General features: G+C 42.1%; 2 protein-coding genes across 3 annotated transcripts; one reads left to right on the top strand and one right to left on the bottom strand.

Annotated features, from left to right (window-relative positions):
• Positions 1 to 722: 722 nt before the first annotated feature.
• LOC136426644 (death-associated protein kinase 1-like) lies at positions 723 to 8031 on the top strand. Of its 2 annotated transcripts, XM_066415361.1 has the most exons (13): positions 724 to 822; positions 2135 to 2293; positions 2559 to 2654; positions 2863 to 2964; positions 3310 to 3369; positions 3586 to 3720; positions 4447 to 4677; positions 4874 to 4982; positions 5147 to 5310; positions 5477 to 5668; positions 5943 to 6218; positions 6580 to 6767; positions 6914 to 8031. In XM_066415361.1, exons 2-13 carry the CDS (start codon positions 2147 to 2149, stop codon positions 7662 to 7664), a joined length of 2451 nt encoding a protein of 816 aa, XP_066271458.1. In that variant the 5' UTR covers positions 724 to 822; positions 2135 to 2146; the 3' UTR covers positions 7665 to 8031. The 2 variants fall into 2 exon arrangements, with proteins under 2 accessions (XP_066271459.1, XP_066271458.1); XM_066415362.1 differs by lacking the exon at positions 2863 to 2964 and having other exon boundaries at positions 723 to 822.
• A 2413-nt stretch (positions 8032 to 10444) lies between these two features.
• LOC136426643 (zinc finger protein 91-like) lies at positions 10445 to 16550 on the bottom strand. Its single transcript, XM_066415360.1, has 2 exons — positions 16427 to 16550; positions 10445 to 13985 (listed from the first exon to the last, which is right to left on the bottom strand). The coding sequence occupies exon 2, from the start codon at positions 13903 to 13905 to the stop codon at positions 11131 to 11133; it is 2775 nt and encodes a 924-aa protein (XP_066271457.1). The 5' UTR covers positions 13906 to 13985; positions 16427 to 16550; the 3' UTR covers positions 10445 to 11130.
• Between the last annotated feature and the right edge of the window lie 220 nt (positions 16551 to 16770).

Here is a 16770-nt window from a genome sequence, read left to right as displayed (position 1 = left end):
GATGTTAAGTAAGTAAAAATAATTAGTTATGACATTTCATTCTAAAGCTATATAAAGTTTGTTGCGACTTATGCATCTCTCCTAACTGACCACCATAGACTACTAGTACTCAGGTAGCCGACTTTGAGTGATCCCGAAAGTGTGAAACATCAGACTGTGTTGTGTTTATCACCATACACTGTCGCTATCTGTAGATTATGCTAGTTTTCGTCTTATCACAAGGCCAGTATGTGACGTGTTGTCTCCATGAGGAGCTTTCCTTTTAGACAAGTACAATGAACAGTGGACCACGGCTTAAAGTCCCGTCCTAAGGACTGTAACCCTTACCAGTAGTGTGCAGGGTCACTAACCCCTGTATACGCACGCTACGCAAACAGATGCTTTTGTCAGTTCTGAGATTTGATAATGCGAGACAAACCTTCCGTATTCCGAAACATGTACCTTACCTCAGCGTCGATATGTACTCTACAAACGACAGAAAAGTTAACATTCTAAGTGTGAATTTAAGTAACCCGGCACGTGCCTTTTGGTAATACTCGTCCAACAAGTTTGGGATTTGGGGTCCTTCCTAGGGTACTGTGGTATTCCATTTTATGACTGCCAAGATCTACCTGGCCAAAATTATGGCAACTTATTTGAATCTTTGGGGACTCTTTTTGTAACGTGTGCTGGCGTCGTGAACTACAAAGGAGATGTCAAAGACGTCGGCAACGAGTATTGGAAAACCCCATATTGACCTCCCGGAAATACTAGACAACTACCGCAAAGCGTGGAAGTGACCCGACTTTGGTGACAGATTTGACACCAGAACTCTTTGTAAAGGTTGGTTTGACCTTATTTCGCTATTCATCTTCCTCATACAGTTTACGTGTCTCAACGCCTTAAACCACGAACTTGTTTCTGTTCAGTTCTTAGACCAGTCAGGTAAAACACATACCCTCACCTGTTAGTGTACCTTGAGCTGACAGGGCCTCTTGTTTTCAAGTCTTAAGAAACCATGGCTGTTTGTACAGCATAACATGTGTGCAAACAACACCTGGCCATCAAAGTCAAGGTAGGTTCTGTACGTCCTGTACATACAGTATGTGAGTAAGAAATAGTGGTTGAGGAAGTAAACGTCAACAAAAGACTGGAAAACACTGATGTTTCAGTTCAGTGAACTTAAACTAACAACAACACGCCATTTTGTGATAGACGTGAGAATGTTAGAGTTGGCGATGGCGGAAATGCCTCAGGGTACAAAGTCGCTGCCAATTGATTTTAGAGTCAACACCCTTCTCACGTTACAAGTGGTGTAAACATGTTTCTTTGCACTTAGAGCCGTAAAAAGCACATATCGAGCTACCGTTCTTTTCTTTGTGGCATGACAACAAAGTAATGTAATGCTACCGTTTTATGATAGTTATTTTGAAGACAAATCGTCTTTTAAGCCTTTAGTATCATCTACCTTTATAGACTAAGGTGCAATCAATGAGGGTCAAGAGGTGTAATGTAGTCGGTGTATACGGTGCAACAGAAATTGTTCCTCACGCATACTACACATGACTTCTTTCAAAGAATGTCTTTATAACTTTTGGCCTACAATTTACCTGCACATGTCGGTAGGCAGCAGGTAAACATCATTAGGGGTTGTGATTTCTGACGGCACACATTACTGACGGCCAACATAACCTTTATAACATGCTTACCCCCCCTGCTTTAGCGACTTGTCCCTACCTCCTACCAAGGTGACTGACCCGTACTGTGAAAATCACACGTGCAATGTGCACGTCAAAATGACAGGCAGTTCAACTATCTACATGCACCTGTCACAATCGCCTTCCTTAAGCCCCCCTCTCACTGGACTGGCGGCGTCGCTGCGTCCTAAACTGGATTTGTGTTACCCTTGACTTTATAATGGGAATATCATTCAAACGTACAAGCATGACCAAAAAGACAACAAAACACACAAAGCTTTAAAAGATTCGTTTTTTTTTGGCGATGAAAGTCGTTGAGTGCTTGGTCAATTCGACCGGCGGAAACATTCTGTCTTCATGGCCAAGTGAAGATGTACAGTTTGGTTCTGGTTGATTCAAATGCATGTACTAACTTAATGTGCGCGTCATAAAATGATACCGTTTATCGCCTGCATCAGAAATGGCCTAGAATGTCAGGAAGGAAGAACAGGGGGCCGTCCGTTACTGCTGACTTGGAGGAAAAGTTCTTCAAAGCTGCCGACGACGGCGACGAAGAACGCGTGAAAGAATGTCTAGATAAGGGTGTGGACGTGAATGCAACAAGCACTTCGTCATGGGTAGGTTATCGTCGTGTAACTATAACCTTTATCTGATATTTGCTGTAGCTATTGGTCACTTGATGGCAGAAAAATAAGGTGTTCAGAAATATACATCTAGATGGAAATACGTCCAGCACCAGAGACAGTCAAAGGGTTCGATCGGAACACATGTTTAATGTTGTTGATATCGACTGATATATATATACTACCGTAGTCACAAGGTTTCTATCACAGTAGAGGCTTTATGAAAAACTAGTCCTTCGCTACTTCTATATTTCATCAGGGGCGCACGGCCCTCCACATGGCAGCAGAAGGAGGACACGTCCACATAGCAAAGCTTCTCATTGCCAAAAAAGCGGCTGTCAACACAAAAGATGACGTAAGATGATACCTTTTTTCATATATTACAATGTCGCCATATTTGTTAACGATACATGCGTAGAGAGAGAATGCTGTTGCTATTAAACGGCTGAGTGTGTCGGTGGCATGAATGCAAGTTGGACACTAACTCAAAGTTGCTAAACCCATCTTCATCACTGAATCGCGAAGCATACGTTGCCCATTAAATTTTAACATTTGTTGTGCAGACTTGTGAGACGCCGCTACACATTGCTGCTTCTCAAGGAGGGTATCCCATGGTCCAACTGCTTGCCTCAACAGCAGGGGTGGACGCGTTAGCAAAGAATGAAGTAGGTGCACGCGCTGCAACAAAAGAGCATTGAAATTTATAGAAAATACATGCGACATATTGTGTTCAAGTGTAGTCTGTATATATAGCTGAACTGTTCAGGTAGACGTGGACATTCTCAGCTGACATACTGTATAAGTTTGCAGTTTCACCTATAGCTTAACGAAGTTGTTACATGAAGAAAAATCAGCAATACATAGTAGAAAATACGAGTCAGGCAAATTCTTTGGTGAACTAATTACATTCGCATGTCTTGCTTGACCTGCGTGCTTGTGTCACTGAGGTCACAATGCTTCCTTGGGTACTGGTAAAACCTTATTATGTGACCCTATTATCGTCTTTCTAGGACGGGAAAACTGCGTTGGAGCTGTCAGGGACAGATCAGATGATCCGAAGAGTATTGCAGGTACAGGACACAACCAACCCTTATAATCATCTGATATTGCTTGCTTCAATTTATATCCAACTCCTAAGCTTCCACATACAACGTAATTTCAACATCACTGATTCAATGGTAGAAACACCATTCCACTAGATTTAGTTGGTACAGTCTCTAAAGTGATGATCTTAGATCTGATTTTTTACAATATTGTTTGTTTGTTTGTTTGTTTGTTTGTTTTAGAAACGACAACAGGATCAGAGGCAAAGTGAGTTGATGGCAAAAACAGGAGGGGTGAAGATGAAGAGAAGAATCAAAGTGTTCGTGGTCGGTCACGGCAAGGTCGGCAAGACAACACTGATTAAAGCTCTAGAGAGGGTGAGCTCAGAATACATTTGATGATGCATGTATATATAGGTATGCGTAGTTTATAAGATAGAACAAACAGATGCATGTACGTTCTTCGTATATTTCTTGTTTAAACGTTTTTAAGGGACATGAATATATATGTGAGCTCGCGCATTAACTAACATGGAATGAAGTAGCCCTTTTTGAAATATTGATTGAAACACAAATATATAAGCGGTTCTTCCATGTCAAAATCATACATCAAGCTAGCTACCATGAAAGTAGATTGAGATGCAATTGTAAAATAATCAAAGCAAAAGAATTAAACACTAACATAAAGGAGCACTAAACTTCAGAAGGGGGTGCTATTTTCCAATAGATAATAATTTTCGGAAGTAAAAATGCATACAACTTACCGTGTGCGATAAAGTACCCACTTATGCCGAAAATAGTTACGATGAATCTATACGTATACTATGGTACAGGGAATACAAGGATAGTGTCTGCATAGGATTAGTGAGTATCATTTTGTTTTACAAAACACACGTCGCGTAATTCACCACAAGTGGAATTCTGCAAAAAGCCAGCTGCTTATGTATTCATTGATACACAATCTACTGGAAAATGACACTCCCTTCTGGAGTGCTCCTTCAAGTATATAGATCTGAAGTGAGAAAGGTGCGGTTAAGGTTACACAAGGAGCACATGCCACGTCTATGCTAAACTGTTTTGTCTTCCCCTCCAAATTTTTGTTAGATACTACCTTTGAAGGAGCTTTTGAAGAGAGATGTGACACAGCCGTATGTCCCCACCCCCGGGATAGAAGTCGAGATTGTGAGGATCCCGGGGGTGGGGGAGGCAAGTGTGTGGGACTTCGCCGGACAGACCCAGTTCTACGTCACGCACGCCATGCTACTGGACGCAAAGAACACCATCTACATTGTAAACTACAAAAGCACGGATGAGCCCAATGTGCAGAAAGGACAGGTATTGTATCTATGCTGTTGTAGTTAGTTTTGTGTTATTTCAACAATCCTGTAAACACATCACCATTGGATTAAGAAAGAAACTATGAAGACAATGGTTTCGCAGATGTGCTTATGTATACCACGGCACGACTCCAGTGTCAGTGTTCTGGAAACTGTGTCGTCCCTCATGCACATGTGAGTTATCTCTTCCGAAGGTCCACCAGTGGCTGTGCAGCATCAAAGCCTGCAATGCCGACCCAAACAACTACCCAGACGTGGTCCTCGTGGCGAGTCACGGCGACATGATCAGGGACAAGGACGGAGGTTTGTAGACCCTTTTGGCAATGGCTTGTTTACACTTCCTCCTTACATTAAAACTTTGGAAAAAATTAAGTAGAAGTCAGTGTAAGGAAATGTCAGGAAAACAATTCTTACCCTAACCGCTATCAATTTTGACCTTTACGGATGAAGAATTCTATTTTCTACAGGCAGAAGAAGAGCTGAGAACTTTCTCCGGGAAATGAGCGGCATGTTTAAGACTCACCTGAACATAGCTGATGAAGTCATCGTCATGGATTGCCGGAAGTCCAAAACCTCTGAGATGACACAGTTGAAAAAGTGCCTCCATAATCTGCACGGGGCTCTGCTGCAAGTGAGTCTAAATTTGCCTACTTTCATTATAGGACTAAAAAAAAACATCATTAGACATGACCATTTGTTGATGTTCTGTAACGTGCCGTCATAACATATGTACTACCTTCAAAAACGACAATCTGCATTGCAGCCAATAACTTTGAACTGCATACACTTTTGAACAGAAGCAGCAAGACATGCCCATGTTGTGTGCTGAGATCATCAAGCGCGTGCCAGATTGGTGCAAACATAAATGCAGCCCGAAAAGCCCTGTAATGGACTGGGATACCTACAGACATGCGGTGAAGGAGTTCTACCCTGCTGTAGAAGAGAATTTCATACAGAAGTCAACAGAACATCTTCATGATCAGGCGGAGGTAATGATATTCTAAACGTAACTGTTGCTGGAATTTGAAGCATGGTTGTCAAGTAAGGTCATCAAGCAACTTGTTAAACATATTTCACACATGACCTTCCATTATTAATTATATCACACTGCGGCAGCAACCTCTCTATCAGTATAAGATGACTGAAGCGCTTCAATAACAAGATAAAATAATATAAAATAATGTAGAATACGAAATTTAAAACTACTCCCTGTGACAGCGTATTACATGATTCATTTTCATATTTCTTATTTATTCCTTAAAGGTCATTTTGGTTCGCACCGGTGGCTCAAGCTCCGACAGCATCGTCATCCTCAAGCCTTCTTGGCTGGGCAAAGACGTCTTCGGCCCGACACTTGCACCGGAGAACTTCCCCGAACGACTTACAAGAACTGCAGAAGATCTGGTACTGAAAGATGAGATCTGCCGGGTGTTCCAGGGCAAGTCAGATCCTGAGCTGGTCATAACCTTGCTGCAAAAATTCCAACTGTGTCATTCCTACAATGGCAAGGAATTCATCTTCCCAAGCCTGCTGACACAAGTAAGCCACCTGCTTATCATTCTCATATTCTGATTTTCTCTCAAGGGAAATCGCTTATCCAAAGCATCCATATGTAATGGGGTTGCGTTAAAGGAACCCCCTTGAAAACCTTCAAAGGCGTGGAAGAAATGCTATTATCATAGATAACTTTATTGCACAACAATTGTACAAGGTACAAAGTATGGCATTCACTGGTACATAGATAACATTCTATCAGGCTAACCAATCTATCTAATACATATCATATCATATACACTATTTTCGGACTACCTCTTTACCATGTTGTAATCTGACTTAACAAATCTGACAAAAGTATATCTCGTCTAAGTTCAAATTCTAACAAAACTGGTTTTCTTCAAAGGAAATGCCTACAGATGCGTGGCTGTCAACTGGAGATCCAACGACGCTGTACTTTGGCAAAGCTTGGCGGTGTAGAGACCTGACCGACATGTTCTCCTCAGACTTCTTCCCGCGAGTGCAGACACTTCTCATGACAAAGATGTCCAACCGGCCAATACTGTGGAAGGGCGGAGCCAAGTGCTTTGACAGGTAAAGATTAGCAATCAGACATCAAACAGTTGAGGTTTAGCAAACATTCTAGGCTCTAAGTCTAACCAGAATTGCTTAGAACATCCAAAATGTCATAACTTAAAATCTAATTGTCACTGAGTGATATTCGGTATGTTTTCTTTCAGTGATGTCGAAGCACTTGTCCAGATGACTGGCGAAGGGCGGACAGTGTACATCTGTACCCGTAGCGTTGAAGGTGACAGAGAGCGGTGTCATCACATGATGCACATCCTGGAGAAGTTGGTGGTTGGAGTTCTGCAGGAGAGCAGCCCTGGAACAGATGCCACTCAGCTCATCCTCAGTGCACGGGCACTGAAAGAACACAGGGACAACCTTCTCAAGTATGCCTACACAGCAGAGGAAGTCAAAGTGGCCAAAGCTGAAAGCGTCTCGTTAGTGAATCGTGCAGGTGGGTACTCGGAGAAGGTGATCGACGTAATGTGCAAGACCAGTAGACACAGGGGTCCATCTCGTGTCAGTGATTCTGTACCGATACCTGGTAGGGATCTAAGAGGAATCTCAATGACAAGCAGCCAATCCGGGTCTCCAACTAGCATCGGAGTGATGGGGAGAGACAACGTGATTGTGGTTGCAGGAGCAGGCGCTTCCGTCAATTTGTCAGGTGCCGCTGGCGTCAGCATGTCCGGATCCAGTGCCGCCAATGACGACAGCGTTGCAGGCTCACGAGACTGGCAGGATGAAGTATTCACAGCAATGACAACTGACAGGCAATATGCTGAACCTATGTCACCAACTGCGCAGAGAACAGTAGTGGAAGGCGATGAAAACACAGTGGTAACGGCGGGTGACGGATCGTTTGTCAGTGTAAGAACATCAGGGGATGGGCAGGACATGGAACCAGTTGCATTTACATAAATATGGACTTCGCATTGTTAGAATCTCATTGGACAACTCCATATTTATGTAAACATTGATTCCTCTGACTTTCTAGTCGCATGTATTTACATGTCTATGTAACTAAACTTGTAGATATTGTATTTCTTTTATTTGGGCAGGATGCCTGAAACAAATAACAAATAAATAGAACCCCTTTGGGCAATCAATGTTTGTATCTTTTCAAATAGACAGATTCCATGTTGTAATGGTTGGCACTCTGGACACGAGCGATCCGAGTCTGAATCTCGGTGGAACCTTATTGTATTTGTAGGGTATGTAAATAGTTAACGACTGTACTTCTTTATGCAACACCAAAACAAACAAAAAAATAAAGTTTTGAACTCCATTACGGATTGGCCACCACTCTGAGATGATTGTGGCAGTTCTACATCTACATCTACATGTCATACCCCCAAATAGCCCCTTCAGGGGCAAAGTAGGGGGGGGGGAGTTGAGGTCCCGGGCTAAGGCGGGCAGGCCTCCAGCCTGGCACGGAACGACTCAACGGTGGGAGCCGCCGCAACCGTGCCAGGCAGGGTATTCCATTGTGGGATGGTCCGGGGAAAGAAAGAGTGTTTATATGTGTCGTTTCTAGCGTGGATGGTGTGAAACTTGAGGTCGTGGCTCCCCCGGGTGCGCCCCTGGGCTGGTTTCAGCAAACTGTGTCTATATTAATGTGGTTATTAACAAGTTTGTAGAAGAAGGTGAGGCGGGCGTTCCTCCTCCTTTCAGAGAGAAGGGGCCACTGCAGTTGGGGTGACAGAAACCCAAGCTTTATTTCATGTTTAATGCATGCCATGGAAAGTAGCACTTCGCATTGTTAAAGAAATAAACAAAACGAATAGACACTATCAACTCGATTTGGGGTTAAACGGACGCTTAGGGGTCCTCGCCGAAAATGGGTGGGTGAAAAAAAGAGTGAGAGGGTGTGGACCTCATTGTTCTCTCCTGGGCTTATTATGGAAGTTTGGGGTGAAACAGAACAATGAAAAAGTATTTTTAACCTTTGCAACTATAAGACCCCAGCTTATCAGCTACGAAGTGTGATGCGGGCACATACTGAAACTTTTGAAAGTTATCAAAGATTTAATTGCACTACCATCCAAAGAGAAGTAGTAACTGCATGTGAGCAAGATCTAGACGACACCAAAAGCACAGAAAGAAGGGGGAAATACAGATAATCACAAAAGCTTGGCAGTGCCACGATTTGCCAACTGAGGTGGCTAAATAACATTTCAAGACCAGTAAGAGCTTGGAAAATTCCATTTGTTTAATATAGTTCATTATTTTGACAATAATTGACTCCTTGGAGACATTGGAATAGTCAATTGTAGAAATAAGCCATAAACATTAAGTGTTAGTTGTTTTTTAAGCCTATTGTGGCAGATGGAAAACAATAACTAGAATGGCAACATTTTCGGGAAAATGCAGAATATTCCCCTCCCATTACCTACACCTCAAATATGACATCCTTAGCATTGACTGTAAGGATATGACGAAGTTTCTGCATAAATTATGCAAAGGAGGTCGGCATTAGCATAATTTATGGCCAGGTATGTTCGGCCTTTCCTAAAGGTACCTACATCTCAAATATGACATCCGTAGCTTTTATGGTTAGGGATATGCATAAATTATGCATAATGCACTCATTAGCATAATTTATGGCCAGGTTTTCTGACCTTTCCTAAAGGTACCTGCATCTCATCCGTAGCCTTTACAGTAGGGGAAAAACAAGTTTATGCATAAATTATGCAAATGAGGTCCGCATTAGCATAATTTATGTACAGGTGTGTTCACCTCTCCTAAAGGTACCTACATCTGATATATGCCATCCGTAGTCTTTACGGTAAGGGATATACATACATTATGCAAATGAGGTCCGCATTAGCATAATTTATGTACAGGTGTGTTCACCTCTCTTAAAGGTACCTACATCTGAAATATGCCATCCATAGTCTTTACGGTAAGGGATATACATACATTATGCAAATGAGGTCCTCATTAGCATAATTTATGTCCAGGTGTGTTCACCTTTCCTAAATATACCTACATCTCAAATATGACATCTGTAGCTTTTACGGTAAGGGAAATACAAGTTTCTGCCTAAATTATGCAAATGAGGTCCTCATTAGCATAATTCATGGCCAGGTGTGTTTACCTTTCCTAAATTTATCTACTTCTCAAATATGACATCTGCAGCTTTTACTGTGAACGCAATACAAGTTTTTGCATAAATTATGCAAATGAGGTCCTCATTAGCATAATTAATGTCCAGGTGTGTTCACCTTTCCTACAGATACCTACATCTCAAATATGACATCTGTAGCTTTTACGGTAAGGGAAATACAAGTTTCTGCATAAATTATGCAAATGAGGTCCTCATTAGCATAATTCATGGTCAGGTGTGTTTACCTTTCCTAAATTTATCTACATCTCAAATATGACATCTGCAGCTTTTACTGTAAACGCAATACAAGTTTTTGTATAAATTATGCAAATGATGTCCTCATTAGCATAATTTATTGTCAGGTGTATTCACCTTTCCTATAGGTACCTACATCTCTAATATAACATCCGTACATTGTAACATAAGGTACATATAACTTGCTGCAATACCATTAGTAGAGCTACCACCGCACATCTACTTGGTTTTTGGCAGAAGAAGAAAGAAGAAGAAGAAGAAGAAGAAGAAGAAGAAGAAGAAGAACAGGCAAGCAAAAACAGTATATCCCCCTTCCCACTGGAAGGGGAATATAAATAGCTATAGACTGTGGCATTAGAATAAACAATTGTAGAAATAAGCCATTAACTTTATAGTGTTAGTTGTTTTTTATAAGTAAACTATGCCAGCCTACTGTGGCAGACAGAAAACAATAAATAAACACTTGAGTTAAAAGAGTTTTAGTTGAAGTTTTTGTATAAATACTTAACAGTTGTACATGAGCTGAAGTAGTATCATCTACTCCCTAAATTTGTTTCTAGATACAACAATCCTACCTCTCTTACCTCTTGGCTCATGACATCAGTAAATCTTATCTTTCTTGGATGTTAGTAGTGGATTAATATTCACAATTGTACACCACACTGCATTTGGATAGTGTCTATTGTCTGTTCACCATGTAGAGAAGGCAGGGTTATCACACAGGTAGGATTTCTCACCAGTCTATTCTTGCATGTGTGACTCTAGGTTGGCTCCTTCAACTGTAGCATAATCATTATCATTACACTTGTGAGGTTTTCCTATGTAAGGATAAGGAAGATGGGTTCACTGTCTCATCCTCCACACATGGAGAGTGTTTTATCAGTTGGTTCAACTATGTAAACTGCAGAAGCGGAATTACTTGCTGTGTTCTAACCCTGGCCACATTCCGTTGGTTTCTCTACTTCATGTCTTTTGCGATGATGTAACAGAGCCGTCCTCACAGAAACATGTAACCCGCATACTTCACACTTCCAAGTTCCAGGATCTTTTATCACTGTGTTTAAGCATGTGCACATCTAGGTGGGCTTTTCGTAGAGCGGCATAGTCACACTGGTCACATTTGTGAGGTTTTTCTCCTCTATGACTCTTCATATGTGCAACCAGGTTGGACTTGTAAGCTGTCCTGAAGCCACACTCTCCGCACATGTAGGGTTTCTCACCAGTGTGTTTAAGCATGTGCTGAGCCAGGTTTGCACTTAAGACTGTAGCATAATCACACTGGTTACATTTGTATGGCTTCTCTTTACTATGTACCTTTTGATGTTTTGTAAGGGCTGCTGAGGTACATGATCTATGTCCACATGTTTCACATTGATAGGGTTTCTCAACACTGTGCTTTGCCATGTGTACGTCTAGATGAGATTTCCTTACAGTGACATAGTCACACTGGTTACATTTGTGAGGTTTTTCTCCTCTATGCCTCTTCATGTGTGCAGTCAGGTTGGACCTTAAAGCTGTCCTAAGGCCACACTCTCCGCACATGTAGGGTTTCTCACCAGTGTGTTTAAGCATGTGTCGTTCCATACTACCCCTATAAACTGTAGTATATTCACACTGGTTGCACTTGTGTGGCTTTTCGTTGTTGTGTGTTTTCAGATGTTGGAACAGGCCATCCTTAGTACATACCCTATGTCCACAAAGTTCACACAAATAGGGTTTTTCAGCAGTGTGTGTTGCCATGTGTGAGTCCAGTTTGGCCTCCGTTAGAGTAGCAGCATAGTCACACTGGTAGAAATTGTGAGTTTTTTCTCCTGTATGCTTCTTCATATGTACATACAGGTTGGACGAGGAAGCTGACCTGAAGCCACACTCTCCGCACATGTAGGGTTTCTCGCCAGTGTGTTTAAGCATGTGCTGAGCCAGATTTTTTTTAAAGACAGTAGCATAGTCACATTGGTTGCATTTGTGTGGCTTTTCTTTGTTGTGTATTTTCACATGATCCAACAGGCGATACCTAGAAGATGCCCTATGTCCACATATTTCACATTGATAGGGTTTTTCATCACTGTGTGTTGCCATGTGTAAGTTCAGGTGGGATTTTCTTAGAGTGGCATAGTCACACTGGTCACACTTGTGAGCTTTTTCTCCTCTATGACTCTTCATATGTGCTGACAGGTTGCCCTTGTAAGCTGTACGGAATTCACACTCTCCACACATGTAGGGTTTCTCACCAGTGTGCTTAAGCATGTGTTGGTCCAGACTACCTCTATAGACTGTAGCAAACTCACAGTGGCTGCATTTGTAAAGCTCTTTGTCACTGTGTATTCTAACCGGTTTTGACTGGGCTACCCTGGCAAATGCCATATATCCGCCTGTTTCAGACAGGTTGGTTTTCTCAGCAGTGTGTTCAACCATGTGCAAGTCCAAGTCAACTTTTTCTACTGCAGCGAAGTCACACAGTCTACACTTGTGGGGTTCTACTGTATGTGAGGACAGGCTGGAATTGTCAGATGTAGAGACGTCATGGTCATCACACAGGTAGCTATAGGGTTTCTCACCAGTGTATTTGAATTCTTGCATCTGTGACTCTAGGTTGGCCCCTTCAACTGTAGCATTATCACTATCATTACACTCGTGAGGTTTTCCTACACCATGTAGGGAAGAGGAAGATGTTGTACTTGTAGCTGTCTCACTCTCACCACACACGGCGAGTGTTTCAAAAGTTGCTTCAACCATGTAAACAGCAGAAGCAGAATAACTTGCTGCGTTCTCACCCTGGCCACATTCGCCTGGTTTCTCTAGACCTACTTCATGTCTTTTGAGATGTTGTAACATGGCTATCCTGGTGGACATATGTAATCCGCATACCTCACACTTCCAGGATTTTTTACCACTGTGCTTAAGCATGTGTTCTAGTAGGCGGGCTTTCCTCAGAGCAGCATAGTCACACTGGTTACATTTGTGAGGTTTTTCTCCTATATGCCTCTTCATGTGTGCCACCAGGTTGGACTTGTAAGCTGTCCTTAAGCCACACTCTCCGCACATGTAGGGTTTCTCACCAGTGTGTTTAAGCATGTGCTGAGCCAGGTTTGCACTTAAGACTGTAGCATAATCACACTGGTTACATTTGTATGGCTTCTCTTTACTATGTATCTTTTGATGTTTTGACAGATCTACAGAGGTAAATGTTTTATGTCCACATGTCTCACACTCATAGCATCTCTCACCGGTGTGTTTTGCCATGTGTAAGACCAGGTTGTATTTCCTTAGGGTAGCATAGTCACACTGGTTGCACTTGTGAGGTTTTTCTCCTGTATGCCTCTTCATGTGCGCAGTCAGGTTGGACCTGAAAGCTGACCTGAAGCCACACTCTCCACACATGTAGGGTTTCTGACCAGTGTGTTTAAGCACGTGTTCCTTCAGGTTGGATTCTCTGATTGTTGCATAGTTGCACTGGTTGCACTTGTGGGGTTTTACTGCTGCATGGATTCTTAGATGTTTTGAAAGGCTGAATTTGTCAGCAGTACTGTAATCACACTTCTGACATCTGTAGAGTTTGTCATCTCTGAGTTTGATATCTTGTTGCTGCAAGCTGCCATTCTGGGTCGAGGTCGATACAGAATCAGGCATCTTGCACTGGACTGCATTTTCGTCAGTAAGCATCCTACTGTGAACAAGAAGATCAGATCTAACTTCTGCTTGGTTTTCACATTCTTCCCAGGTAAAAGGCCTCTGGTTTTCATCAGGTATGGACGGCAAAGGGTCCTCACCATGCTTTTCAACTGGGGTTTGTTCCATCTTCCATTTGTCCTGAAGATTTGTGTTCCTTCTGTAATGCTTCGATGTTGGTTCAGTTCATAGGAAAACTATTTTAGGCTCTGAAAAACAAGAGGAAGCCTTAATTGCTGGTTTTCATGAACAAACTGGGTTCACAAATTTGAAACTGACTGGAATGAAATTTTGTTCATAATCCATAGGCCACCATATTAGTAGGCAATAGGCCACCAACTTTTTGTTGAAATCTCTGTTGCTTACATTAAACAACTGTACATATTGGCCTATTGAAAGAAGATTCTCAATAATCATAGACTATTCATAGTTCATACATCAAGCATGTACTGTTCTCTTAAAGCTTTTCTTGAAATGGTACATAGTCCGTGCAACACACATATAATAAGCTGTTTCTTTCATGGCATTCTTTGTGTGCTTTCATCAGTATTCGTTTGTATTCTTTGGAATCTTGTTTTAGTAGAGCCACACAGTGCAACTACATATAAACTATAATATACAAGTTTATACATATAAGAGTATGATTTAGGAGACCAAGTACACCAAGAATGTATGATGATCACTTATTAGGAATCTTTTAGTGGACAGTCAACATGGTAACAGCATCATTTCAACAAAACTAAATGCAGCCCACTGCCTGTGTCATATCTTTGCATTTATCCACAGATATTCCATAACCCAGGGCACAGGAGTGCTCCATGCATAAACATTTCAAAATTCTTCTTAAAGCCTACATTTACAGAGATTTGAAATGTTAACATCATAGACGTCAATGTTAAGTGCATCTATCTATCAATCAAATATTAGCGTACTGGACTAATCTCCAAGCAGATGTCAGGGGGTTGTGAAGTCTTCTGACTGATTAAAAAACCTTGCATAAAGAGATAGTTATATATAATCCAAATTATCTGAATAGAGCTACTAGTAGCAATACAATGTAACTTTATCTGTACCAGTAAAATGTGTAGGTAAATCATGATGAACGTCAAGTACCCCTGTAACATGATACTATACTAATTCCTTAACTGTGCGAGCCTGCAAATTGAAGTCACCAAGAGTTAAATACCTAGAGAGACGGGTTTGCGGATTCGATGGGGTGGTCTACAGGGGTGGGCGGTTTGCGGATTCGATGGGGTGGTCTACAGGGGTGGGCTAGTGGGGTGGGCTACCTCAGCATCTACCCTTTCTGGACCTCAAGGCTGTGCATGGGGGTTTAGCATTGAATGGAATTTCCTTGAGGAAAAGATGGGTCACTCTGTGGGAGGGCCGGAAAGAATGCTTTATTTTGCTGAAGGATCATATTGCTTTGGGGATGCTACAGTGGGGGGTGGAGGTGGGCAATGAGCATACTGCATACATTTACATCGTGCAGGAGTTTGTTATCCCCAGTTTTAGATTTTTAAACATGTAGGACTATGTTCCCTGTTCCTTTATATACTGCTCAGTCAGGCCAACAGGACAGTAGCATTGTGGCTACAAAAAAGAAATGAGCAACAAAAGCAACACTATACATTGTACAAACACACACACTTAAAACATTCCAACCCACGCTCATGCACACTGACACACATAACCACAAATACATTGTACATTGTATGCAAGCACATGCATTCAGGTATATTCTAGTCTAAATGTGAGACATATGTTTTGAATTTTGTCAAACAAAGGCTCTCTCATTCCCTAGCTGTCCTATGCAACTTCCAGTTTATTTCCCCTTGTACCTCTTCCCTAAAATCCTCATTGTATACTGAGTACTTAGAAGTTTGTTTATGATAAATGGATTTTCTACCAGTCTTGGTGCACCTACATGTACCCCCCCCCCCCACCTGCCATATGATCAGCTGTTACCTTCCCTCTAGCCCACCCACAGCTTGACCCAGATCCTCTTCAAGGAAATTCCGTAAGAGGCCAAACCCCCATGCACAGCCTTGAGGTCCAGAAAGGGTAGATGCTGAGGTAGCCCGCCCCACTAGCCCACCCCTGTAGACCACCCCATCGAATCCGCAAACCCTAGAGGGGTCTCTAAGACAATTGACTCATAACTGAACCAAGCGTCACCCAGCACCAAGAGACCACGTCTAGCGATATAATAGACAACAACAAATTACTGAGGTAGCTAGGCCTGTGGGATTCCACTCTTACTCATTGTAAGGGTACAACACGAATATCTGTAGTAGTCTGTGTGACATTTGAGTGCTTGACATGATGGAAATCTCATTCTCAGCGTGGTGCCTTGAATTGGAGAAGGGGGGGGGGAGTGATCAGCATGATGGCGTGCGCGTCCTCCCGCATATCAACAATTTGTATTGAGTGACGTTACGTTTTTGCAATACTTTGTTTATTGTGCACGTTTATCACTGACTGGAAAAACTATCATAAAAATATCAACCAACGAACTTGCTAAATTCGTTTCGGACTGATCCCCGCAGTCTTTAGCAGCGCGCGCCCTCCCCCAAAAGGTCATGGTTTTAGCTCGCAGTAGCATCGGAGCATGAACCAGTGGGCTCGTAGTGCAAACAAAACATCTTACCTCTGCGTTTCTGATGTTTCCCGAGTAATACATCGATGATGACAGTCGTGTAAAGGCTAGAAAGAGAGGGTACTCCTCGTGTTATAATTTGGGTCAATTATGGCGGAAAAAGCAAACCGCGGGATTAGACGAAAGGTCAAAGTTTACAAACCTGATTACACATTTGAACCGCAAGTCACCATATGTCCAAAATATAGTGGGATTCTATTTAAAGTAAACGGTGCATAAAAGAATAGACGTAAGATAGCTCTCTTAACGCCAGGATGCAGTGCATATCTTACAATTGCATATATGGAATAGAAACAATTTTGACATTACCGTGGAGTCGTGGACTAAACCCTAGA

This window comes from Branchiostoma lanceolatum, chromosome 2 (genome assembly GCF_035083965.1).
Source record: "Branchiostoma lanceolatum isolate klBraLanc5 chromosome 2, klBraLanc5.hap2, whole genome shotgun sequence".
Lineage (NCBI taxonomy): Eukaryota > Metazoa > Chordata > Leptocardii > Amphioxiformes > Branchiostomatidae > Branchiostoma > Branchiostoma lanceolatum.
This window is presented reverse-complemented; position numbering and strand designations above follow the sequence as displayed.

Bases quoted from the DNA above. Each gene is read 5' to 3' on its own strand.
- LOC136426643 (XM_066415360.1), bottom strand. From the start codon at position 13,905: ATGGAACAAACCCCAGTTGAAAAGCATGGTGAGGACCCTTTGCCGTCC.
- LOC136426644 (XM_066415361.1), top strand. From the start codon at position 2,147: ATGTCAGGAAGGAAGAACAGGGGGCCGTCCGTTACTGCTGACTTGGAG. The intron at 2,294-2,558 runs GTAGGTTATCGT...ATATTTCATCAG, and splicing joins CAACAAGCACTTCGTCATGG to GGGCGCACGGCCCTCCACAT. The intron at 4,983-5,146 runs GTTTGTAGACCC...TATTTTCTACAG, and splicing joins GATCAGGGACAAGGACGGAG to GCAGAAGAAGAGCTGAGAAC.